The sequence below is a fragment of the Arachis hypogaea genome, chromosome 15 (genome assembly GCF_003086295.3).
Source record: "Arachis hypogaea cultivar Tifrunner chromosome 15, arahy.Tifrunner.gnm2.J5K5, whole genome shotgun sequence".
Lineage (NCBI taxonomy): Eukaryota > Viridiplantae > Streptophyta > Magnoliopsida > Fabales > Fabaceae > Arachis > Arachis hypogaea.
This window is the reverse complement of record NC_092050.1, coordinates 18,952,903-18,977,553: the sequence shown is the minus strand read 5'-3', so window position 1 is coordinate 18,977,553 and position 24,651 is coordinate 18,952,903. Positions and strand designations below refer to the sequence as shown.

The 24,651-nt window shown below is 31.6% G+C and overlaps 3 protein-coding genes across 3 annotated transcripts; 2 read left to right on the top strand and 1 right to left on the bottom strand.

The window, feature by feature from the left end:
* Positions 1-9,238: 9,238 nt before the first annotated feature.
* LOC112749819 (WEB family protein At3g02930, chloroplastic) lies at positions 9,239-13,362 on the top strand. Its single transcript, XM_025798224.3, has 3 exons — positions 9,239-9,759; positions 10,385-10,679; positions 10,967-13,362. The coding sequence occupies exons 1-3, from the start codon at positions 9,743-9,745 to the stop codon at positions 13,202-13,204; spliced, it is 2,550 nt and encodes an 849-aa protein (XP_025654009.1). The 5' UTR covers positions 9,239-9,742; the 3' UTR covers positions 13,205-13,362.
* An 826-nt stretch (positions 13,363-14,188) lies between these two features.
* On the top strand, positions 14,189-17,135 carry LOC112749821 (uncharacterized). The gene is made up of 7 exons (XM_025798227.3): positions 14,189-14,579; positions 14,743-14,844; positions 15,047-15,161; positions 15,311-15,426; positions 15,908-16,096; positions 16,178-16,320; positions 16,693-17,135. Exons 1-7 carry the CDS (start codon positions 14,452-14,454, stop codon positions 16,872-16,874), a joined length of 975 nt encoding a protein of 324 aa, XP_025654012.1. The 5' UTR covers positions 14,189-14,451; the 3' UTR covers positions 16,875-17,135.
* A 900-nt stretch (positions 17,136-18,035) lies between these two features.
* On the bottom strand, positions 18,036-20,953 carry LOC112749820 (transcription factor MYB41). Its single transcript, XM_025798225.2, has 4 exons — positions 20,820-20,953; positions 20,423-20,690; positions 18,898-19,632; positions 18,036-18,391 (listed from the first exon to the last, which is right to left on the bottom strand). The coding sequence occupies exons 2-4, from the start codon at positions 20,686-20,688 to the stop codon at positions 18,355-18,357; spliced, it is 1,038 nt and encodes a 345-aa protein (XP_025654010.1). The 5' UTR covers positions 20,689-20,690; positions 20,820-20,953; the 3' UTR covers positions 18,036-18,354.
* Positions 20,954-24,651: the final 3,698 nt, after the last annotated feature.

The window sequence follows — 24,651 nt, the reverse complement described above, 5'->3', positions numbered from 1 at the left end:
TCGAATTCTCATTCGAATTAGACAAACCAACACTAATTCGAATTAGTCCTATTCGAATTAGTAGTAATTCTTGTAATTCGAATTTGTCCAATTTGAATTATGCTTGCATGTAGTCTTAGAGTAGTTCGAATCAGGGTGATTCGAATTATGCACGCTAGGACGTCCCTAATAATTCGAATGGGTCTGCTTCGAATTAATTTTGGACTATAGTAGATCGAATTAATTTACATCTATTTATATATGATCCAAGCGTATATAAAGAGTACAATAAAGAGTACATTTAATAATATCCATAATGAATTCAATAAAGAGTACATTCAATCATAAAATAAAAAAATAATAATTATAAATATTTTTTATAAATTATTAAAAATCAAATGTTTTCTAAAAATATTTATTAATATTTAGAATTTAGTCTTTAATATTTAAAATTAGTGAAATATTTGCCAAAAACATTATATTTTGTTGCTCAGTTAGCATTATTGAATCAATTAACCACGATAATATGCAGATGATTGATTGGTTTTCATATAAAAATATTTTTATTCTATTTAGTATTTAATTTTGATAAAACATTAATTAATTTTGAATTTAGTTATTATGAATTCTTATATCTAAGAATACAAGTTAAGACTGTTATTAAAAAAAATTTAAATTTTTTATTTTAATAAATGCTCAACAAATCATTAAAATAAAAAAATTATAATTTTGGTAAAATTATAAAGTTTTGAATTTTTAATGACTTGTAGAAAATATTTTTAATTATTATTTTTAATATTTTATAGAAAATATTTATAATTATTATTTTTAGAAAATATTTGATTTTTAATTAGTTTAGAGTATGATTTTATTTTCTTCTTTTACATCCATGTTTGAATGCAAATTTAAATGCCAATAAAGTAAACAAGAAAATCTTATTGGTAAATTTGTTCACATGAGTTAACATATATAGCTTATTTAACTTGTGAAATTTTTTTACGTAAAACGAATGTAGAAAAAGTGTTACGAGTTTAAGTAACAATGATTTAAACATATGTAAGATAGTAGTGTTTACTTAACTAGATTATACCCCGATGGTTATTATTAAAGAAAACATTGCAATATGTGGTAATACGCATTTTGCGGCGGTTTAAACAAAACCGCCGCAAAATGTAAAACAATAACTCACCCGACAGTACATATAGCGGCGGTTTTCGAAAAGACGTCGCTAAATGCAAGCCTGATGAAATATAGCGGCGGTTCGAAAAAATCGCCGCTAAATGCAGTCCTGATTGCAGCCCCAACCAATAACCGCCGCTATATGTGCTGCATGTTGCTGTTTTACAACCGCCCCAAAATTTTCGCCGCTATCTGCCGGAATTGTTGTAGTGTTATCTCATGGTGAAAATTTTCTTTTAGTGTGTTGGTGGTATAATAGAGGGTAAGACAAATATACTGATGTATTACAACCATGAGATTATACAAAATACACATGAGGGTATGAGCTTTAATTTGCGTGTGAGAATTCGTTTTTTTTATTATTATTTCACACGTTTTGTAGAGCTACATTATGGTCTCTATCAAATAATAGAAAATGATATCTTAAAGAAGGTGAATAATATTTTGTACAGAAAGCTCGTTATCATATTTGGCGGACTAATACAGTTTGATATCATGCTCATCACTAACAAAGCAAGTATGCAATAGATATTTCATATTCATAAGCAAACTCGGGTGCAAGAGACAAAGATTAAGTTGTATATATGTTGAGTTTGAACATATATTCTAATTATTTATTAATTATAATATGAGTAAAGTATCGTTTTTGTCCCCAACGTTTGGGGCAAATCCTATTTGTGTCCCTAACATTTAAATCGTCCTATTTGTATCGCTAATATTTGTAAAAGTGATTCAATGTTATCCTGCCATCAAGTACACATCATGAGTGCTTTAGTTTGAGTTTTAAAAATCTCTTCTCAAAGTTAGAATACAAATGTTTGGGATAGAATCAATTATCTACTCCGAAAAATAGCTCATCAAATGTTGAAACCAATTCCTACAATATTTACATAATTCATTTTTCTAGGGACATAATTGAATCTAAACACAAATAATGGGTATAATATTAAAATCGGACACATCCAAGTGAGACCTAATTGAGAATGAACACATCCAAGTGAGAATAATTGAAAAATATAATCTGATTTGTTAGTATAATTGATAGTAGGATAACATTGAATCACTTTTATAAACGTTAAGGATACAAATAGGACGATTTAAACGTTAGGGACACAAATAGGACTTACCCCAAACGTTGGGGACAAAAACGATACTTTACTCTTATAATATTTATAAATTACAATGATATAATGTATATTATAATTATTGAAGTTACAATAATATAATATTTTAAAAAATAATATTCAAAATTATTTTTAATTATTTGCAGAATATATAATTATTAAAATATTATAATTATTTATTAATTATAATATTTACAAATTATAATAATATAATGAATATTGCAATTATATAAGTTATAATACTATAATATCAAAATTAAAATTATCTTAAAGATAAAATTCTGAAATTATCTTTAATTATTTGCAAAAATAATTAATTATTAAATATTATAACTATTTATTAATTATAATATTTACAAACTAAAACAATATTATTAACAATACAATTATTTAATAATATAATATCTTAAAAAATAAAATTCTAAAATTATTTTTAATTATTTGAAAAATAATTAATTATTAAAATATTATAACTAATCCTTAATTACAATATCTATACAATAATTATAATATAATTAACATTACAATTAAAGTAATAATAGTATAATACTATTTGGTAAATAAGTTAAATAGAATATATTTTTTATATATCTTCGTATTATTTACAGAATATATAATAAACTATCAAAATATTTAACTGTAAATACACACCAATTATATAACTCATGCCAAGTTAAAATTAATAAAGTAATGGGTAACACTAAAAATAATATTAACCAACTATATATGAAAATAAGGGAAAAAAACTTACATATTCAACATGTTCCAAATGATTAATAATATGTTCCGTCTGCACTGTATAATTACATATAATTTTTTTAGATATAAACTAGCTATAATTAGTTAATTACTCACAAATAAACACTCTCAAATAAAACCATCAGTACTCTCCTAATCGCACGCACACGAAAAACGGTAATTAACTTTTTTTCGAAGATGTTTAATTTTATTACTATAGAAATACTTTGATTATTTACACACACATATGAAAAATGGTAATTAACTTTTTATTCAAGATGTTTAATTTTATTACTATAGAAATATTTTGATTATATATATATATATATATATATATATATATATATATATATATATATATATATATATATATATATATATATAACCATGTAAAAGAAAAAGTACAAGACTTCTTTTTCTTTCCTTGGACATATAAGACTCATTTTCTTAGAGCATTAGTAATTAGTAAACTCAGTCGTATTTCTTTGGCTATTCGTATGAATTTGTATTTACATTACGTGAAAAAAAGTTTGTTAATTTTTATTATTGCCACAAAGTTTGTAAATATAAATGTAAAGAGATAAATATTAAATTGGTACTCGAAAAATTCTGGCGCTGATAAACTAGTATCTGATTTTTGTTATTGGCAAAATAGTTCTTGAAAGATTTTAATATTTGATAAAATCACCCAACCGTAAAAAGATGACGTCTCAATGAACGAAAAACGCTGATGTGACCGTCGGAAGAGAGCTTTGATGATGGAAGAGAGATCCGATGACGTTTTCAGCGACCTCTTTCTTTTTTTTTTTGTGTTCGCTGCTTCTTCTTCTTCAACACGCCGCTGCGTCCCCTTCCGCCATGGCAGCTGAAGAAGAAGACTGTGATGGCATGCCGCTGCACCTCGTTGCATTCTTCGTGTTCGCCACTTCTTCTTCAACAACACGCTGCTGCGTTCCCTTTCGCGTCCCCTGCCGCCAGACCGCCATGGCACGCCGTTGCGTCCCCTTCCGCCATGGCAGTACCTCGTCGGGTTCTCGTGTTCGCCACTTCTTCTTCTTCAACACACCATTGCGTCCCTTCCACGTCCCCTTGCTATGGAAGCACCTCACCGCTGCATCACCTTCCGTCATGACAAAGAAGAAGAAGAAGAAGAAGAAGTGTCCTCTCCACCATGGCAGTATCTCGCCGCTGCGTCTCTTTCTGCCATGATCCCTTCTGCCATGGCAGCATTTCACCGCTGCGTCTCTTTCCGCCATGGCAAAGAGAAGAAGAAGAAAAGGACCAAAAACGTCGTCGGAGTTCTCTGCCATCTTCCGGCGGTCACATCAGCGTTTTTCATTCACTGTGACATCATTTTTTTACGGTTGGATAATTTTGTCAAATTTTAAAATTTTTCAAGAGCTATTTTATCAATAACAAAAGTCAAGTACCATTTTATCAGCGCCAGAATTTTTCGAGTACCGATTTAATATTTTCCTCAAATGTGAAATTAGTAAAAAAAAAACTACTTCACGTTAGTAGGTGTTGGAAGGCCAAACTATTATAATTAAAAAGACAAATTACGTTTACCTAAAAATATTCAAAGAATTATCCTTTTTTTTGTCATAAAGAATTTATCAATTTGTTTGAGACAGTTTCAACATCACTGGAGTTGCTAATGGAAAAACAAAATAAATTTCATATACTTTTATTAAACAAGAATCTAGAACAGGCAGAGATTTTTACCGTCCCTACATCTTTTTCCATTTTCTTCCAACTCAAACAGAAAACAAAATCTGTTGTTACTACTTTTGAAAATCCTTAGTCACTTCACATACCGCCAAATTTTTTTATAATTCAAAAATTTTGAAAAGTGAATTACGTTATATTCTCTAATCCCATGGCATGCAAAGCTCAAATTAGGACTGACCACCTTTCCTAAAAAGAAGGGCCACATACTCACACCCAGGTTTCTGAGTCTGATAAAGTTTCCCATTTAACAACCCACACCTTTTTTGGACAAATTTAAAAAAAAAAACTTAAGAAAACTAATTAAAATATTCTCTTGAATTTAGATAACTGAATTATGGTGCTAAAAATAATTATTACTAACTTAACTATCAAAATTATTATTTTAATGTCTAATTTGAGCGAAACTTTCACGTTAATCCAATTTCATAAGTAGTACATAATCAAATGGTTTGATTAGTTTCTAAATTTTTGAACATTTTTGTTTTAGACATTAGAAAATAAAATAAAAACATTACTAATTAGAAATTACAATAATAATATTATATGTATTGTACATGTGTTAATTTATATATTTTAAATATGTATTTTATATTTTAATATATATTTTATCAAATATCAATCATGATATATAGATCAAATCCTATAAATAAACTATTAGGATTTTAATTTTATATGAATGTCCTAAATGCAAAGAACTAACGTGAAAATTCTAAAACTATGTAAAATCGAAGCAATATAATTAGATTTATTCTGGATTCATATAAATCAAAGTGATATAATTCAGTTTACTTTGGATTCATATAAATCAAAGCAATATGATTCGATTTACTAAGGAGGCCCGTTATGTATATTAAATCGAACGAACTTGTTTCAATTTACAGCAATTGATAGAGCATGGTAAATCGAATATAATTGATTCGATTTACAAGTATAGACATCAATTTCATTAAATCGAATTCATTTAATTCGATTCACTAAGGAGTATGTGCTATATAAATAGGATCAGAATGTGTAGTGTTCAATAGAGTGGATTTCACAAGGGCTAGTGATGGTAGTTTTTTAATTCTAGTGTACTATAGAGGGACGATTAAGAAAAAAACGCTAGAGGGAATAAAATTTACTGATAAGGATCCGTTGAGTGTCTTATCAGACCTTCTACGAGCTTTATTGATTTTCAGAATACCATACTCCAGAAATTGGGATTGCATGGAGTGAAACGGGTAGAGAAGTTATTTTATAGAATTTCGATTTTCTGTTGGTCACGATGGGATGAAGTACGACTCGTTTGTGATAGACAGTGACGACGATTTGCAAGTTTTATTTCACTGTTGTCGCCAATTTCCTGAGGTGAGAACCCATGAACTATTGGTCAAACTTGGAGATGTGGTCTCCAGTTTAGGAGGATCGAACCGGAATCATCAATCTAGTTCAACCCCTGTTATTGCGTCTTTATCTCTATTTGTAATGGCATCTGCGAGAGATTTCGTGGCATCTCTGTCTTTCGCAACTGATCTACACCGCGATGAGATTGTAGAAATAGGTGATAACAGGAATACTCCTGTTATGATCCCGGTTTTTGGAGAGGTTGGAGAACCAGATGCCGTGGAAGATGTACTACAGGATGACGATGATGTGGAGCCCGCCATGATTGATGATGATAGTGATGACGATATAGGGAGGAGTATTCCTGTTGGGGCTAGTGGAGCATCGAGCTCGGAAACTCGGCAGTACCCCCGCACTTTTCAACTCTAGACTTAGAGGCCATGAGACAGTAGGGGGTTTGCGGATGTAGAATCCGATTTCGGGGCCAAAGATTCACAGGAGACCATAGGTCTAGCTAAGTTCCAAGTTGGTCAGCAGTTTTAGAATAAAGAGAAAGTCATCTTATGTGTGAAGACTTATAGCATCCGTCGTGGGTTGAGTACAACGTGTTGGAATCGGATCATGCCAAGTACTACAAAAAGTGTAAGGAGTTTAGAAATAGTTGCAAATGGTTGATTCTAATCACTCTTCGACAGCAGAAGGATATTTGGAAGGTCAGATGGTATAACAAACTTCATACATGTCTAGCCACGTCAATATCTAGTGGGCACAGGAAGCTTGATTATCATGTGATATTTGCTTTCATCCTTTCTATAATCAAAGCTGATGCAGCTGTGTCCATCAAGGTACTACAGAATGCGACGAAGGCACATTTTGGGTTTAGACCTATGTACAGGAAGATTTGGTTGGCTAAGTAGAAGGCCATTGCATAGATTTATGCGGATTGAGATGAGGCCTATAATGAGTTGCCAAGATGGATACTAGGTGCAGATAACGATGCCAAGTAGTATTGTAGAACTGAAGACGAGTCCTGTGCGATTTGGAGGCCAAGTTGACGAGTCATCAGCATTTCTCCACCAACCTTTTTGGTCGTTCCCACTGTGGATTGAGGCATTCAAGTATTGTAAGCCATTGGTAAGTATTGATGGGACCCACTTGTACGACAAATATCGGGGAACATTGCTGGTTGCGATTGCTCAGGATGAAAATTCTAATATCGTTCCTATTGCTTTTGCCCTAGTGGAAAGTGAAAATACAGAGTCATGGTTGTTTTTCTTGTCTCACCTACGGCAGCACGTGACTCCTTAGCCTGGCATTCTCGTGATATCATATAGGTATAATGGAATCAAGGCCACCTTGGAGGCTCCTGATGGTGGATGGCTTCCGCCTACTGCTTATGGTGCATTTTGTGTTAGGCATGTTCCAGTGAATTTCGCGCGGAGTTTCAAGGAAAATGATGTAAGGAGATTTCTAGTCAACACTGCTTACACGAAGACTGAGGCAGAGTTTGATTATTGGTTTGACATTCTTCGAAATAAAGACCCAGCCATGTATGACTGGGCCAACAGGATGGAGTATGATAAGTGGACTCAACATCGGGACGAGGGTCGTAGATTTGGCCATATGACGACAAATATATCCGAGTTTGTTAATTCGGTACTCAAGGGTGTCAGGAACCTTCCAGTTTGTTTCTTGGTGAAGTTTACTCATGGGAGATTAGCGGAGCTCTTTGTTTGTAAGGGAAGAGAGGCTGAGGCACAGTTGGGGACATGCCAGCAATTTAGTCAGCCACTGGTGAAGGCAATAGAGGCAAATTTGAAGGCATCAAGGTGATTCACGGTGACCTTGTACAATAGGAATAATTCGGAGTTTAATGTGGCCGAGACTACTCCGATAAATAACTTCTCACTTGGTACTTATAGAGTCTTATTGAGAGATCAGACATGCGATTGTGGGTACTTTTAGATTAAATTCTAACTAAACTTCTAGCACCTAGTTAATCTAACATTTAAGAATTTAATTAAATTTAAATAAATTAAATTAAATTAAATTCTTACTAAACTTCTACTGTCTAGTTAATCTAACATTTAAAACTTAACTTAAATTAAATTAAACTCTAACAAAACTTCTAACCTAGTTAAACTTCTAATATTTAAAATTTATAAATTATAACAGAATCTCTAATCACTATTCTAATTAACAGTTATTTATCACTTCTCTAACTTGCATTTATAGTTTTAAAATTTTAACAAACTACTAAATTACTACTCTAACTACCATTTGTAGTTTAAAAATTCTAATAATGCGTATAATCAAATTCTAAGCGACTTAATATCACTAACAATTCTGGTATATCTTAAAGAAAATAAATTTCATTCACTAACCTCTTCATGGATGCTACCAGCAATATGGATAACTCCGCCTAACCGATAGATACGATTCGGGTTGTCTTCTATTTTTTCAGTTTGAATATTGTGGGTTTCTTTCCTAACTTTTCTCTGGATGGTGCATTTTGGGGGGAGGAGAGATAATAAAATGTAATTCGAACCAAGTGAATTTAAATTGTATATATAAGTGTATATATATACTAAATCAAATCTATTGCATTCGATTTACCACTAGTGTACGTTACTTATAAATCGAATTCAATCAATTCAATTTACCAGGGGTATAATTTGATTTACCATGGGTCTAAATCGAAGCTCCTTATTTCGATTTACTATGAATAACTCATTTTAAATTTCAAACCATACTAAATTAAATCTTATTAAGTCAATTTATATATATACCTACTAATTTAAATTTTATTGATTCTATTTATTCCTAAAATGACTAAATCGAATGTAATAAATTCGATTTATATATAAATGTCAATCATAACATGCATGTAATATTTTTTTAGGACATTCATATATATATATATATATATATATATATATATATATATTATAAAATAATCATTCGTATAAAATATAAATTAAATAATATATATATTTATAATAATTAATCTAACAGTATATAATATTTTTTATTTTATATAAATAATTAATTTAATAGTTAATTTTTGTTGCACATGTTGTAGAAATTAATATGATGTTATCCTTATCTAACTTTTTATGGTGAAAATGGTGTTTACTTAAAAATGCACGATGAGGGTTACTTTTGTCATTTCAGTCTCTTGGAGCTGAAGTAAAGATATCTACGCTCAGAATCAAAGTCAGAAGCAAAACCACTGCCAAGAAAGAGGGAGAGAAAAGAAATCAGAAATGGGTTAAGGCTTAGGAGAGAGAAACTGAAAAACTGAAGGAAAATATTTTTATCGCAAATTTGGAAACCAACTCAAACTCAAATTATTTGGTTCAGTTTTTATGCTCTGTAAACTCCTGCTTGCCGGTTTTTCTGTTTTTGTCATCTCATTCATCCTCATCATCATTATCTTTCTTCCAAAAAATAATTATTTAATCCCAGAAACTCTTGGAAATGAAAGGAACCGTCTTTTCTGTAAACTGATCCCATTCTTATGATTTTGTTCTTCAATTTCTACTTTTTTCTTACAATGTTGGTAGGAAGTCCAACATTCTTAACCCTGAAACTGACACGTTAAGAGTTACACCAAACGCAACCCATTCCAATATCTGCTTTTGTTAGGTAGCTACATTTCTATCACAATGGCTTCAAAATCCAGGTAACTCAAGTTCTGTTGTTTCTGGGTTTCATTTCCATTGTTTGAAGATCTGGTTTCTGGCTTCTTCTGTGAAAAGCTTCATTTTTTTATATGGTCTTTTTTGTTTGATCTGTTGTTCATTGTGGAACGTTTTTTCGACCTAAAGTTTTCACCTTTAAACCTGTGTTTAATCCCCGCTGCATTATGTGTTTGAATTTTATGTGCTTTTTTGGCTTTCTGTGTAGTTTCGACGTGAAATTTGCATATGGGTTTCACTTTGTTTTCTTCTTTTGTTTTTTTTTTTTTGTTTGGTTTTATTATTTCGTCTTGAGTTCTGAATTCTTATACACCTCATGCTTTTCTTAAAGCAATAATTTCATCACCATCTCCTAATCTCAACTCAAAAATCTTCGCTTTTGGTTCACAATTACTGAATTACTAAACCCCATTTCATTTCTCATGCTGGGTGTTTCTGTTTGTAGTGAGTTTGGTTTGGCATTGTTTTCAGATGCTGAATTTGGCCTTAGATCCATACTATATGATTTTCGCAGCTGTTTGATTCTGTTATTTATAGCTTCTGGTGTTTTATGTCATGTAATGCAGTATTGATGTGTATTGACATTATGATTGAAATTTTTGGATCTAGTTTATCTGAAACTCCCAACAAAGGAACACCGGCTACTCCCAAGAAAGCAGCATCAGCCACTCCCAAGAAAGCACCATCCACCACTCCCGGCAAAGCTGCTTCAGCCACTTCCAATAAAGCATCCCCTGCAACTCCAAGAGTGAGCAAACTCAGCAAGGGAGTTCCCAAGTCAGAAGCTGAATCACCATCGCCTCTGCAAGCTTCGCGCCTTTCTGCAGAAAGATCACCGCGAACTGTGAATTTGAAGCCCAATGTTGAGCGAAAATCACCAAGGCCGGTCACCACTCCACCTGATGTAAGTCATCTCAAATGTTGAGATGGGTCATGTTTGATTTAATGTTTAGGCGCGATTTTCCTAGATTCTGTTTTAAGATGAAGCATTTGAACTTGAAGTCTTTGAATGTTTGATTTCTCTACAGTAGTGTAATAACTAATAAGTAAACATTATTAGCCTGGTATTTGCTAGTGAATTGCTGAAGATCTTGTGGTAGTTGATAAAATGGAAAAATATATATCTTAAGTCCTTATTTGAATTTGATTCTGTACTTAAAAATATGCTTATTATGTTGTTTGATTTTTCAGAAACCACAACCACGAGCTGCTAAGGGTTCAGAGTTGCAGACCCAGTTGAATCTTGCTCAAGAAGAACTAAAGAAAGCAAAGGATCTGCTGGTTCAGGCTGAGAAAGAGAAGGCAAAAGCACTTGATCAGTTGAAAGAAGCCCAGAAGCTGGCCGAGGAAGCAAATGAGAAACTCAGAGAAGCATTGGTGGCTCAAAAGCAGGTTGAGGAGGATTGTGAGATTGAGAAGTTCCGAGCTGTTGAGTTGGAACAGGCTGGAATTGAAGCTGTCCAGAAGAAGGAAGAAGAATGGAAGAAAGAGCTTGAAAATGTGAGGAGCCAGCATGCCGTGGATGTGGCTTCTCTTCTCTCCACCACTCAGGAGCTTCAGCGGGTTAAGCAAGAACTCGCCATGACTTGTGATGCAAAGAACCAGGCACTGATTCATGCTGATGAGGCAACAAAACTTGCTGAGGTTCAAGCAGAGAAAGCAGATAATCTTTCAGCCGAACTGAGGTATTTGAAAGCCTTGCTAGATTCGAAGCTGGAAACCGAGGCTAGTGAAAACCAGATTGTTTTGAAGCTAAAAACAGAGATAGAGGTTCTCAAAGAAAAAATTGAAATGGAGGCCAAAGGTTACAATGAGAAGTTGACGGAGAAAGAGAATTATATTGAACAGCTTAATGTGGAGCTTGAAGCTGCAAAGATGGCTGAATCTTATGCACATAGTATGCTTGAAGAGTGGAAAAATAAGGTTGAGGAACTAGAAATGAGAGTTGAAGAAGCAAATAAATTGGAGAGATCTGCATCGGCATCTTTGGACTCCATGACAAAACAGCTTGAAGGAAACAATGATTTGTTGAATGATGCCGAATCTGAAATCAATATTATCAAAGAGAAGGTAGCGTTGTTGGAAATGACTATCGGGAGACAAAAAGGAGATCTTGAGGACTCAGAGCAGTGCCTTCTTGTGGCTAAGGAGGAAATCCATGAAATGTCAAAGAAGGTCAAGTCTCTTGAATCTGAACTCAAAACTGTTGAGGAAGAGAAAGCCCAGGCATTGAGCAAGGAGAAGCTTGCAGAGTCAAGTGTGCAAATCCTATTAGAAGAGAAAAACAAACTCATCAATGAATTGGAGATATGTAGAGATGAAGAAGAGAAGAGCAAAATGGCAATGGAAAGCTTGGCTTCTGCATTACATGAGGTAACTGCAGAAGCTAGAGATGCGAAAGAAAAGCTTTTAGCCAACCAAGCTGAACATGAAAGCTATGGGTTGCAGGTTGAAGATTTAAAAGCCGTTTTAAAGGCTACGAATGAAAAATACGAGTCCATGCTCGATGATGCACGGCGTGAGATTGATGATCTTACATTTAGAATCGAGAATTTGAAGGAGGACAATGAGAGCTCCAAGACAGAGTGGGAGGAGAGGGAAAATCATCTAAGCAACTGCTTAAAGCAAACCAAAGAAGAGAACACGTCTCTGGGAAAAGAAATAGATAGGTTGCTTCATTTGCTTAAAGAAACTGAGGAAGAATCTAGTGCTAAGATGGAGGAAGAAGCTCAACTGAAGGAAAATCTAAAAGAAGTGGAGGCTGAGGTGATCCACCTGCAAGAATCACTGAAAGAAGCGCAGGCGGATAGCATGAAATTGAAGGAGAGTTTGTTGGATAAAGAGAATGAGTTTCAGAATGTTTTCCAGGAAAACGAAGAACTCCGAGCAAGGGAACTCGAATCTATTCAGAAGGTGCAGGAGTTATCTAAGCTGCTTGAAGAAGCTACAATTAGAAAAGACAGCAAGGATAATGAAGATCTTTCAGAGAGCGAGAAGGACTACGATTTGCTCCCTAAAGTAGTCGAATTCTCCGAGGAGAACGGACATGGACATGGACATGGAGGAGATGATGTATCGAAAGAAAACAAGTCTGAATCTCCGAAACCAGAGAATGTGAATGGAGAAGTGAAGCAAGGAAAAGATGATTCAGTAAAAGTTGAATTCAAAATGTGGGAGAGCTGCCAGATTGAGAAAAAGGAGTTATCATCAGGGAAAGAACAAGATCCTGAACCCTTTGATTCCTTTGGAGAGGAAGTTGTTGACTCAAAGAACATTGGAGTCAATGCTGCCACCGCTGTAGAGAACAAGAGTGATGGTGAAAGCCAAAACGAAAGCTCACCATCAAAGGAACAACAATTCAAGAAGAAGAAGAGATCACCACTTGGCAAGCTTGGAAGCCTGTTCAAGAAAAAGAGTGGTAGCAAATAGAACAAACAAACAACACATTTTGTTAATACTCCACTTTGGCAGTTACATATTGAACATCAAATTGTTTGCTGCACCTATTTATGGTTTTATGATGATGATCATATCTGCTTGTAATATTGTTTAGGATTTTTCTTATCTGATCACATTTTATTTCTTTTCTTCTTTTTCTTTCTGGGGTTGGCAGCAAGTTATCATTAACACAAGTGTGCACACCAAAAATAAACTGACAAACTGAGTGAGGCGATAAGCAATTGCAACTAGAAAACAGAATTGATAAGTGAATTGGCAATCCCATTTCCTACAATTTTCCTATTATAACACTACCTTATAGAGTAGCTTCAAAATAAGTAAATAAATAAATGAATAAATATTTAACTATTTACGAGCATATAAGTATATTTTCGAAAACATTCAAATTCTTCCTCGAAAATTTTAGACAGGGTATTTAGTTTTTAACAAAATTTTATTATTTAAAAGTCTTGAAAAATTATTATTGTCCAATAAATTGGTCTTTTTGTCATTGGCAATCAAATTTTTAATATTCATATTAGACAAATAAATTTTATTAAAATATTACTCTAAAGTAAATTATTCCCTTTCAAAACGATAAAGAGATTCACCTATCCAATGAAATTAATTTTCAAGGGCTTTAGAAAGAAAAAAAAAATTGTTATCCTATTAAAATATTCAAAGAACAATACTATATCACCAATAAATATTATTATTTTTTGTCAATATTTGACTAACAATATTTTTATCTATATTTACAAAAATTTTACACACAAAAAAAATATAGTTTACACCTATATTTATCAAAATTTTGTTTACATAAATAAATACAATATACATCATATTTTTTAGAATTTATATATATAAATTAATAAAATTTATTTATTAAAAATAATTTAATATTTATATTAATTAAATAATGATTAAAAATACTGAAAAAAAAAGTAAAAATTACTAGTACCAAGAGTTTCTCATATCAAAATTTGAGATTTTATTCATATATTTGAATTTGATTACTTGTTCAATGTTTGCTTAGCAGTGAAGGCAGAGAATGATAGAGTGATAATAGTAGCCAGCTGAAACCTTAATACTTAGTTGAAGTTGAACAGTGATTTTTTGGGCACACAACTGAATCTATTTGGCTTTGCCCACTCAACAAGAATTCGAACCAAATCGCACTCCCCCCCCCCCAATTCTTATCTATTCTTTCTTCCAGTTTTTGGCAGACGAATTTATCGATGATGTGGGCAGCGATTATCTGCGGATTGGTATTCTACAAATTGATCAAACGATTCTTCTACGACGACGACATTTTGGACGTTGAAGGATCTGATCACTCTTCTGCTCTTTTCTCCGTCGCCGATAGGTCCCTTTTCTTACTTCTCTTTCGTATTTTTTTTTTCAATCTAGGGCACGAATTTCCTCAAATTTTGAGAAATTTCAATTTTTTATGAGGTTTTCAATCTCAGTACACTTAATTTTCTAGCTGGTCGAAGAATTCCACGTGACTTTAATGTTTCGCATTTCAGGGTTCAAAAGCTTTACGGAGGAAATGTTTATGTTGGTCTTCGAATTCCAGATGCTGATACTAGTTCCAGACAGAGCATTGACATCGTTCTTGTCAAAAAAGAGTACTTTCCTTTTTTGATTTTCATTTCTTGTCAATTCAATTGTTTGTTCGCTCTGACAGTGTCACTGTTCTTGTTTGATTAATGGAGAAAATGGCATACTCGTGACCCTATTTATTACTTCTTTCTGCATTTACTTGCTGAAGTTTCAAATAATCAGTTATATGATTTCATTCCTTAAATGTCTCTGTTTCTGATATTTCAGGGAGGTAGTTGTGATATCCGTGAAGAACTACTCAGGGATTTTAACAGTTAATGGGGATGGTACTTGGGCCTGTGAAAAAACAAGCAGCCATAAAGTAGAGCGTCACCCTAATCCTGTGAGGAACTGCATCTCTTAAATGTCTTTGTTGCTACAATGCTGGTTCATAGGGTGGCTTGAATCAGAAACTAATATCAGATGGTTATTAATTAGTATGAACAGGAAACTGACATGGCTTGATTGCTTTCTGTTTCCTGAACTATGTAGGTGGCAGAAGCAAGAAAGCAAGCTTCTATCCTTGAATCATATCTTGAGCAAAGAGGAGTAGCTTTACCTGAAGGATACATATCTTGTAAAGTTGTACTTCCTAACCCTAAATTATGGTATGATTTTGAAACTTGTATAATTGTTCCTATGAGCTGTGTTAAATCTCTTCTAATATTTTCAAAGGGTCACATTTTCTGACCTGTGGGTAAAAAAGATAAAATGAAAAACTTCAAATCATGTAGAAGAGAAGAAAAGTTGATGCTTGTAAAAACCAAAGACCCAAGTTTACTATTGTGAAGCTTGATGTGGTGGAATGGAATATTTGGAGTCTGTTATTTTTGCTTCTAATTTCTAAATGATGAGGCTGCGGTATTAGATAATGATAAACATGATAATAAGGAGCTAGAAGAAGATTAAGTGATAACAGTTAACATACAGGATGATGATAAATTGCATTTTGATCTATTTTGGCTTTATTTCTTAGAAGTTTTTGTTTGTTGTAATGTCATGTAAGTTGCTCGTGATAAATTGTTCTTTCTCTCTATTATTTTAACTTTCCTGTTGATGTATTTTGTGTTTCTTCATTTGTATTTGCAGTACCATTGCAGCAAGTAGTTTGCCATCTGAAGTAGTTACCCATGATGAATGGGTACAAATGAAGCCTGGACCAAAGAATATGTTTTCCGGTTGGGTAAAGAATCCCTTTCGTGCTGGGAAGAAGGATATGCAAGAATCTATTCAACAGAATCTAAATTTTGTCCTTAGCACAGCTCCAATATGGGACAGGTTAGTTCTCATTTATTTGGCATCATTTAATGCTTCCAAATCAGACTTCTTTACTAATAAAATAAATTGCTTGGCCTGCAGGTTGGAACTGAAGGCCAATAAGTACGTGTTGGGTGAGTTCCTCGAATTTAAGGGCAAGCAAGAAGATCTTCAGGCTTTGAGTCAGATTAGAAGATCTAAAGTTGAGCGTATTACAGTCCAAAAGACAAGCATGTTTGGACTAGGTAATCTTTTCGAAATAAATTATAAACTATTCTTTTGCTTTCCAATGATCTTTAGCTGTGTAAACAGTTCCTCTCTCTTACAGAGTTTATGAATTAAAATCAAGAATTGGGGTGTAAAATTTCTGAGAGAGGATAAGATTGACTTTCCTACATATTCTAACATTGACTCTTATGCACCAGTTGAACTAATAGATTATCTATAGATACCATAAGGAGGCTATATCACTGTTTATTAATGCTTATGTTATTCTTATTCCAACGTTGAATTTCATTTATATCATGGTCTCAACTGGTAGCTACCTGTCTTTAGTGGAGGGAGGCAAAGCTTTCTTTAGTTTCATTGTTATAATTTGCAGTTGCTTTGATTTGCAGCTCCTTCTAGGCTCCAAGTGTTGTATGCATTGCGCGACTATAGAACTGAAGGGGCATCAGAAGCAGAGTGGAAAGAAGTGACTGTAAGATCAAGCACTGAGATCATCTTCCAGCTTGAAAATTCTTCGAAAGTCCGAAAGTTTAAGCTCTCATCAGTGATCTCTCTGACTCTTAGCGCATGACTTCGCCCCGGTCGGAGAAAGGTTGTGCTTTTTGCTGATGGCATCCGCCAATCTCTCTCTTTCTCTTTTTGCTGAATGGATGGGATGGATACATGTATATTATACTTTAAACTTTGCATGGAATGGATTTAATAACTTAATTATGGTCACATGCATGATACAATGCCTTAGAAAATATCTGGCGTTCAAACGTTTGTTTCTTATACATAATACGTGTTACTGTGTATATTAATGAAATCAACAGTTTCATTTGCTAACTAATCCCTACTTCGTCTGGTTGAAGATATCTCCTTTGTTCGAAGAAACAAAGAAGCAAATAAGAACGTTTGGCTATTATGAACGGAACTAATCTTTTGGTTCTTCTAGTCACACTAGTACAAATATTACATCTTATTAGTTTTATTTTTTCTAAAAATATTTTATATATATTAAAAATCAGTCATCAAATAATCAGCTATCAGAATAATCAAATTTGTTGTAATAGAATAATAAATCTGTAATATATAAATAATCAAATTTGTTTATATTAGTATAATATTTTTCTTATGAGATGTCAAATATGTATTTTATATGTTAGGACTATTTGGTAGATAGTTAATTTTTTTATATACACTTACCATTATTATTTTCCTGATCGGTTTTTTGCCTTCTCTACTGGGTCGAAATCAATAGCAAGAGTCGTACCTAACTAATAACAAAAACTATTGACTTTGTTTTATAAAAAAATGTTGATTATCATGAACACGGTATAGAAGAAAGATCATACCCACTTCACCTTTTGAGTAAATTATATCATTAAATAGATTAGATTTTCTATGTTGCTTCCTAATTAATGTGAAGGAGAAATTTTGTTGCATAAACAAAATATTTTATTAGGCAGTGTTCCCATCATTTAATAGTATGAGTAGTTAGACTTTGGTTTTGTCCCCTTTGTTTCTTTATTAGAACCTGTTTTTACTTCACAGGTCACAACATATATGAATGTGTCATTTTCAGTTGTATTCATACTTTCCATTTCGTGTCATAGTCTCTATAAAACTAATCGTTTGATATATTCACTCACTTTTGCCCGTTCTTCAAGTTTCAACTTAAGTCTTCATTCTATTTAACTAATTAATCTATTTATTTTCTCTACCTCTTTTTTCTCAGGCACATAAAAAGTGAAACAGGTAAATATAATTACTGTATTTTATATTAAAAAATAGATAAATGATTACATCATAGGGCCTAAAGTCTGTAAATCATTAATTATAATAATCTACATGGCGTACAAGTCCGTATCATTATACAATGGAAGTTCCTATAAAATGTGAATGAAAAGATAGAAGAGAAAAAAAAATTATATCCATGGTCAAATAATAATACATATGAAACATATATAATATACCTAAATGAAACAATATGTTGATCCTACAGAACAATGATACAATCCCATTATTATTGCCTTGATATATATTATAAACATCAAATTATGTGATCTTCATTGGACTGTCGACCATGGCTGGTTAGATTGTTGGCTACAAAATAAACAGATAAAGTAAAAAAAAAAAGAGAGAAAAATAAGTTAGCTATATAAAATTTATATAATAAATAATCAGATAAATTAGAGAAACAAAATTTTTGTTTCATTACCAAATTAATCACTATATTTATATATATTTTATCCAATACTTAATTATCAACCTTCTTATAACAATGTAGCATAGTTGTTAAAAAAAAATAAGAACAATAAGTGCAAGTGGAGATTTTTTTAATTGGGTTATACTAGGTAACTAATAATTTTTTTGAACAATATGAACAACTACCAATAAAATCAAAACACATTATACTTCCAAATTACCCACTCAAAATCTTAATATTAGAATAATCATCCGCACATATAATGAAATGAACATCCGATATATCCATTGTTCACATTGTTTAGTATTTTCATTGTCTTTCTATAATTTTCCTAATTAAAAATAGACACATAAAATATAATAAAAAGAAGGGAAATTAAAGCAAATAAATAAACTAAACTTACTCAATGAAATCTTTCCAATACGCATCATTTGGATCCACATCCATGAAATCTCCCCAAATTTCAAAGGTGGAATTACTGTTAATAATATTATTATTATTATTCTTGGTTGGAGAAGAAGAAGAACGTTCAGGTGAGGCTGAAACTGAAACCAGATTTGGAAGTGAACTTGATGGTGTGACTGTAGTAGTAGCATTTGTTGAACCAAATTGTTCGTCAAAATTCTGAGACTCACTGCAATTACTGCTATTATTATTGTTTCTGCTACCATTCATCATCGTCATCATCATCTGTTGTTGATCAAAGTTTTGGAACTGATTCTGAGAGGAAGAAGCAGCTGAATTTGAAGCATTATAAATAATGTTATGAAGGGTAGAATGGTCATTTACATTCAACCCTAAACCTTCATAAAGAAGAGTATCTGGCAGTGATAATGATGAGAAAGATGATCCAAGATTATTGAGTAAATTTGAGGGTGCAGGAGGCATGGGTTGAAGCATGTTTTGAAGGCTTAGAGCAGTGTTGATTTGATGATTAGGGTTTGTGAAAGTGGTGACAATGTTAGCAGCAGCAAGAATGTGTTGCAGATTGGTAAGGAGATTAAGGTGATCTGTTCTTGGACGGTGTGTCATTGGATCTAATCCCATTTGAAGAAGCTTCTTTTTCAAATGTGTGTTCCAGAAATTCTTTATTTCATTATCTGTTCTCCCTGGCAAATGACTTGCTATTGCTGCCCACCTATCATCAATAATAATCACTTCATTATTTATGTAATTAATTCATAAAGTTTATATAATATAAGAAAAAATTTAGAGAGCTAATTATAATATAAGTTAATTAAGTCATTTTTTTATTTTTTATTTTAAAATTCAAAAAATTAGAATAATAAAAGTTGTTTTTTTTGTAATATTTTTTTTTTCAATTAGTTGACTTCACTCTTGATTGATTTTCTAACAAATTCATGATATAAAAATAAGAATTTTGTATAATCATGTAATTAGATTCATGCGTTTAAATAACTTGTTTAAGTAAGAAATTCTAAAACTAATTTCTTTGCTAATATAACAATAATACACAATTTATTTACTAATAATGTTTAAAAAATAATAAAAAATCAATTCAAATAACTTAAAATTATTTTATTTAATATTTATTAATTATCATTAAGATAATTATATAATTTTAAATATAATAAATATATAACTATAAACATTATATACATAAAATTATAAATATTATATTAAATAAAATAATTTTAGTTATTATTATTATTATTATTATTATTATTATTATTATTATTATTATTATTATTATTATTATTATTATTATTTAGACTGTTGGTACATGGAAAATTAAATTCTTAAAGTAGGGATAGTTTAGTCCAAAATGCTAATAATTAAATTGAAAAGGTTGTTTTCATTGCTAAGTACCTCTTTAAGTATGTCAATTTGAAAAGACAAACTGCTATCAATTTATTTGATCTAAATTGATAGTTATATATTTTGAAAGAGTGAAATTTAGAAATTACTTGTTGCCAAGAACTGCATGCAAGTTGATGATGAGTTGTTCTTCTTCATCAGAGAACTTTCCACGTTTGATATCAGGTCTGAGGTAATTAGTCCACCTTAATCTGCAACTCTTGCCGCATCTGTTCAATCCAGCAAGCTTTGGAAGGGCTCTCCAACTTCCATGGCCATGTCTCTGAATGTAATCAACCAATATCTTGTCCTCTTCTGGTGTCCATGGCCCCTTCTTCAATCCACTTTCATCACTGCTTCCTGTTCTTCCCATCATCACTATTTAATGTTCCATATACATAAATATTGTTAGAAATATATAACATAAAGTGTACAATCATGTATATCATAGGGTGTACAGTTTCCATTAAAAAAAAAAAAAGAAGAAGAAAGCGCAAGAATCCAAACCTTTGATCAATGTAAGTGAAGTGGTGGTGGAAGATAGAAAGTTGTAAATTGTAATGGTTGGAAAACTTGAAGATTTACCAGACAAGTTAAGTTGTTAATTGTCTCCTCTCTCTCTTAATATATAGACATAATATATAGGGTAGTGATGAATGAAGTTTGGAAATTTCAATGTTATATCTCACTGACTTTTTTGTCTTGTCAGGATATATAGCAAATTCCAAGTTTGTCCTCTCTATATGTTTCTGATTACATACAAATTTTATATGATAATGACCTTATTAATTACTTGAAGGACCAACTCTGAGACACTATCATTAATAAGGTGAGAAACGTATATAATCACCAATGCACTTTATTTTGGTAAAAATTCACCGACAGTTATTTTTTTTTTTTAAGTTGATATGGTTAAAAATTGTTAAACAATAATTTTAGTTAAATTTATTAAATTATTTAATTATTTTTAAATATTTATTTTGCATGAAAATAACTTTATGAAAATATATTTTTCTTAGAATCATGGCATGCAGAAAATAGAATTAGAATGATAAAGCAATGTTCAATGGATAAGAATGTATATTATTATGTAATGTAATAACCTACGTATATGGTTCAGAATTTCAACGTAAGCTTATATAGTAGGTAGCAAGATAAGACATATATATATATATATGCTTGCTTATATGCATGCATGTATGATGATAAGTTAAGCATCGTTGATTTCTATCTTGTCTACATGGCAGAGGCTAAGAAAGAACACGTCAGCAACAACAACGAACTTAAACTACCAACAATGGGGTAGGTTTCCACGTGTCAACCTCACATTTTTCATGGCCCATTTCGAGAGACGAAATTTTCCCTTTGTAAATATCGATCGATATGTGTGTGTGCATGTAACATGTATATAATGTATTTATAATAACGTTTACAATTAGAACTATATAATTAACATATGTTTCGTGTGTCATGCAAACTATATACATAATCTGTCAGGTCCACAACTAAATCCTAACACATTATTCCTAACGAATCCATCATGTGTAACAAAACACATACATATGTGTCATGCTCTACTTGGGTAAGCGTTACCCTTTACATTTTTTTTTTAAAGCTCCTACGTGTATATTATTGGTAGCTGTGTTATACTTGATAGAGCGGCGTTGCAGAAAAGGGCAAGGATGACATATATAGGGATGGAAACCGGCAGGGTGGGGAGGGGAATATCTTTCCACTTCCTGTTTTTGTTTCTAATTTTGTTCTTCGTCTCCCGTTTTAATTTTTGCGGTAGAAAAATATAGTCTTCTGTCTCTATTTTTTACGAATCTCCATTTTATGTGAGACCTATTTTTCATCTTCTTATATTAATTATGGAAAAGTATTTGGAAACAAAAGGTTATCAGCCAAAAACTAAACAAAACCACATTAATTTATATTAATAATTAATTTTAAATTTTTTAAATTTAAAATTTAAAAAATTTAAAATTCATTAACTAAACCTAATTGAAATCTATAAAAACATTCATCTTCTCTCTCACATTAACCTACCCACCTCTAATAATCACACGCACAAACCTCTCTCTCCGTCAAGCTCTCTCCGCCTCCTTACCGCAACCCACTCTTCCAATGGCTTCCACTTCTATTTTGTAGCAGTGAACATAACATTCCGAAACACAGCAGGGCCAAGCAAGCACCAAGCAGTTGCCCTTAGAAGCGGAGCCGACTTATCAGCCTTCTACATGTGCAGCTTCGAGAGCTACCATGACACACTTTACGCCCATTCCATGCGTCAATTCTACAGCGACTGTCACATTTATGGCACCGTTATTTTATTTTCGGTAACGCCGCCGTAGTCTTCCAAAATTGCAACATCTTCCCCCGCCTCCCTATGACCGGCCAATTCAACTCAATTACCGCACAAGGCAGAACCGATCCCAACCAAAATATCGGAATCTCCATACACAACGCAACGATTCGACCGGCTGAAGATTTGGCCCCTTGCGTTGGTGTTGTGAAAACGTACCTTGGTAGGCCGTGGAAGCAATACTCGAGGACGGTTTTATCGAAAAATATAAAAAAAACATCTTAATACTTAACAAGAGAAATATCTAATTATATTTTAGCAAAAATAATTAACTATCTATAAAATTTTTAAAGAAATAGACACGTTCACATTTGCAATACAAAAAAATTCGAAAAATATATAAAAGAACATCCATTTAGTATGAAAAAGAAACATTCTGATACTTAACAGAAGAAACATCCATATATATTAACTCGTATAAATTTTGGATTCACCAAAGATATTTTGACTGGTTTTTGGCTAATACCCTTTTGGTTCCCTAACATTGCTCATTAATTATTTATATAAAAATTTTAGTAAAAAATTTAAAAAAATAAAAAAATATTATTATAACATACAAAGATACAACCACACAGCAATAAAAAAGGGAAAATAACGCTGCGATAAGAGACAATAAGACAGTGAATGATGACCACACGATTAGTACTAAACACGAGTGACGAGGAATATCATTGTAACACTATAAAAAAATGGGATTTATGAGTTCTGATTTTTTGGGGTGACTGAAGAATAAGACGGGACAGTATTAGTGTTACGAAGAGAAGGAAAAACACTTTTAAAATTAGGATTAGGTTTTTTAATATATATATATATATATATATATATATATATATATTATGTGAGATGACTAAAAAAATTATATCAAAAATAAATTATTAAAAATATTTAAATAAATTTAATATTTCGTAGATTAGCGGAAACAGGACGCGGATCTTCGTTTGGGTCCTCACGTCTTCTTCGGAAGAATTTTGATCCTCCATCTTTATTTTCATGAAAAAATTCTTTGTCTTCAAATTTTCATTTGGGGCGGTCTCTGTAGAAATCCTCACACTTCAAAAAATTTTGTCATCTTTAAACATATATAATAATACAAAAAATCTACCTTAATACTTTTAAACTAATCTTTTTAAATATTATTGACTAACTACGGACAAAAATAGTAGATTATATTGGTCCTATAATATTGTTATATAATAAAATATATGTTCGATATACCTCATGTTAATAACTTAAGGTTCGAAAAAGGATTTTATTGTAATATAAATAATAAAAATGTTAGTTGTACACTAAAATTAGCCATTAAAATTAGCTATTAATGTATTTGTATATAAATATATGTGTAGTTTAATTTATTTTTAATGTGTATTTATATTTTAACATATATTTTATACTAGTGGTTGATTTTGATGACTGATTTTAATGTACATGTAGTATTACTTTATAAATAATTTAACCTAATAATTATACTAATAATTGTTTTTGTGATTGAATCAATAATTTAGAATTTATAACTTTAAAGTCATAGAGATAATATATGTTAATGTATTTTTTTTACATACATATATTTAATTATATAATGTTATATATATCGATAAAAAAATATATTTGACTTTATAGTGGAAACTTCAAAAATCAAAACACAAGATAGGAGTATAATTAAAATCTTTGTATCAATTCAGTTAGGTGGCTACAGTAGAGAAAATTTTATTTAGCCCCATGAACATTATTTCATGGATGTCGATAAATTAATGAAAGAAGGTAGTGAAAGTAGGATGAAGACCTTAACCTCATTGTCTTTTATATGTATGTATCTTAGACTTTGCGAAGTCAAAGTTTCTATAACGATGGAAACGTTGTCAATAGGATGGAAAACAAAGAGAAAAAAAAGAATAATAATCATGTCAAGTATACATAAAAAATTAATCAATAAATTAATTATTTGTATAGAATATATATTAAAATATAAAATATATA

Bases quoted from the DNA above. Each gene is read 5' to 3' on its own strand.
- LOC112749821 (XM_025798227.3), top strand. From the start codon at position 14,452: ATGATGTGGGCAGCGATTATCTGCGGATTGGTATTCTACAAATTGATC. The intron at 14,845-15,046 runs GTACTTTCCTTT...CTGATATTTCAG, and splicing joins ATCGTTCTTGTCAAAAAAGA to GGAGGTAGTTGTGATATCCG. The intron at 15,162-15,310 runs GTGAGGAACTGC...TGAACTATGTAG, and splicing joins TAGAGCGTCACCCTAATCCT to GTGGCAGAAGCAAGAAAGCA.
- LOC112749819 (XM_025798224.3), top strand. The intron at 10,680-10,966 runs GTAAGTCATCTC...TTGATTTTTCAG, and splicing joins CGGTCACCACTCCACCTGAT to AAACCACAACCACGAGCTGC.
- LOC112749820 (XM_025798225.2), bottom strand. From the start codon at position 20,688: ATGATGGGAAGAACAGGAAGCAGTGATGAAAGTGGATTGAAGAAGGGG. The intron at 19,633-20,422 runs GTAATTTCTAAA...TATTGATGATAG, and splicing joins CATGCAGTTCTTGGCAACAA to GTGGGCAGCAATAGCAAGTC. The intron at 18,392-18,897 runs GTAAGTTTAGTT...TTTATTTTGTAG, and splicing joins TATTGGAAAGATTTCATTGA to CCAACAATCTAACCAGCCAT.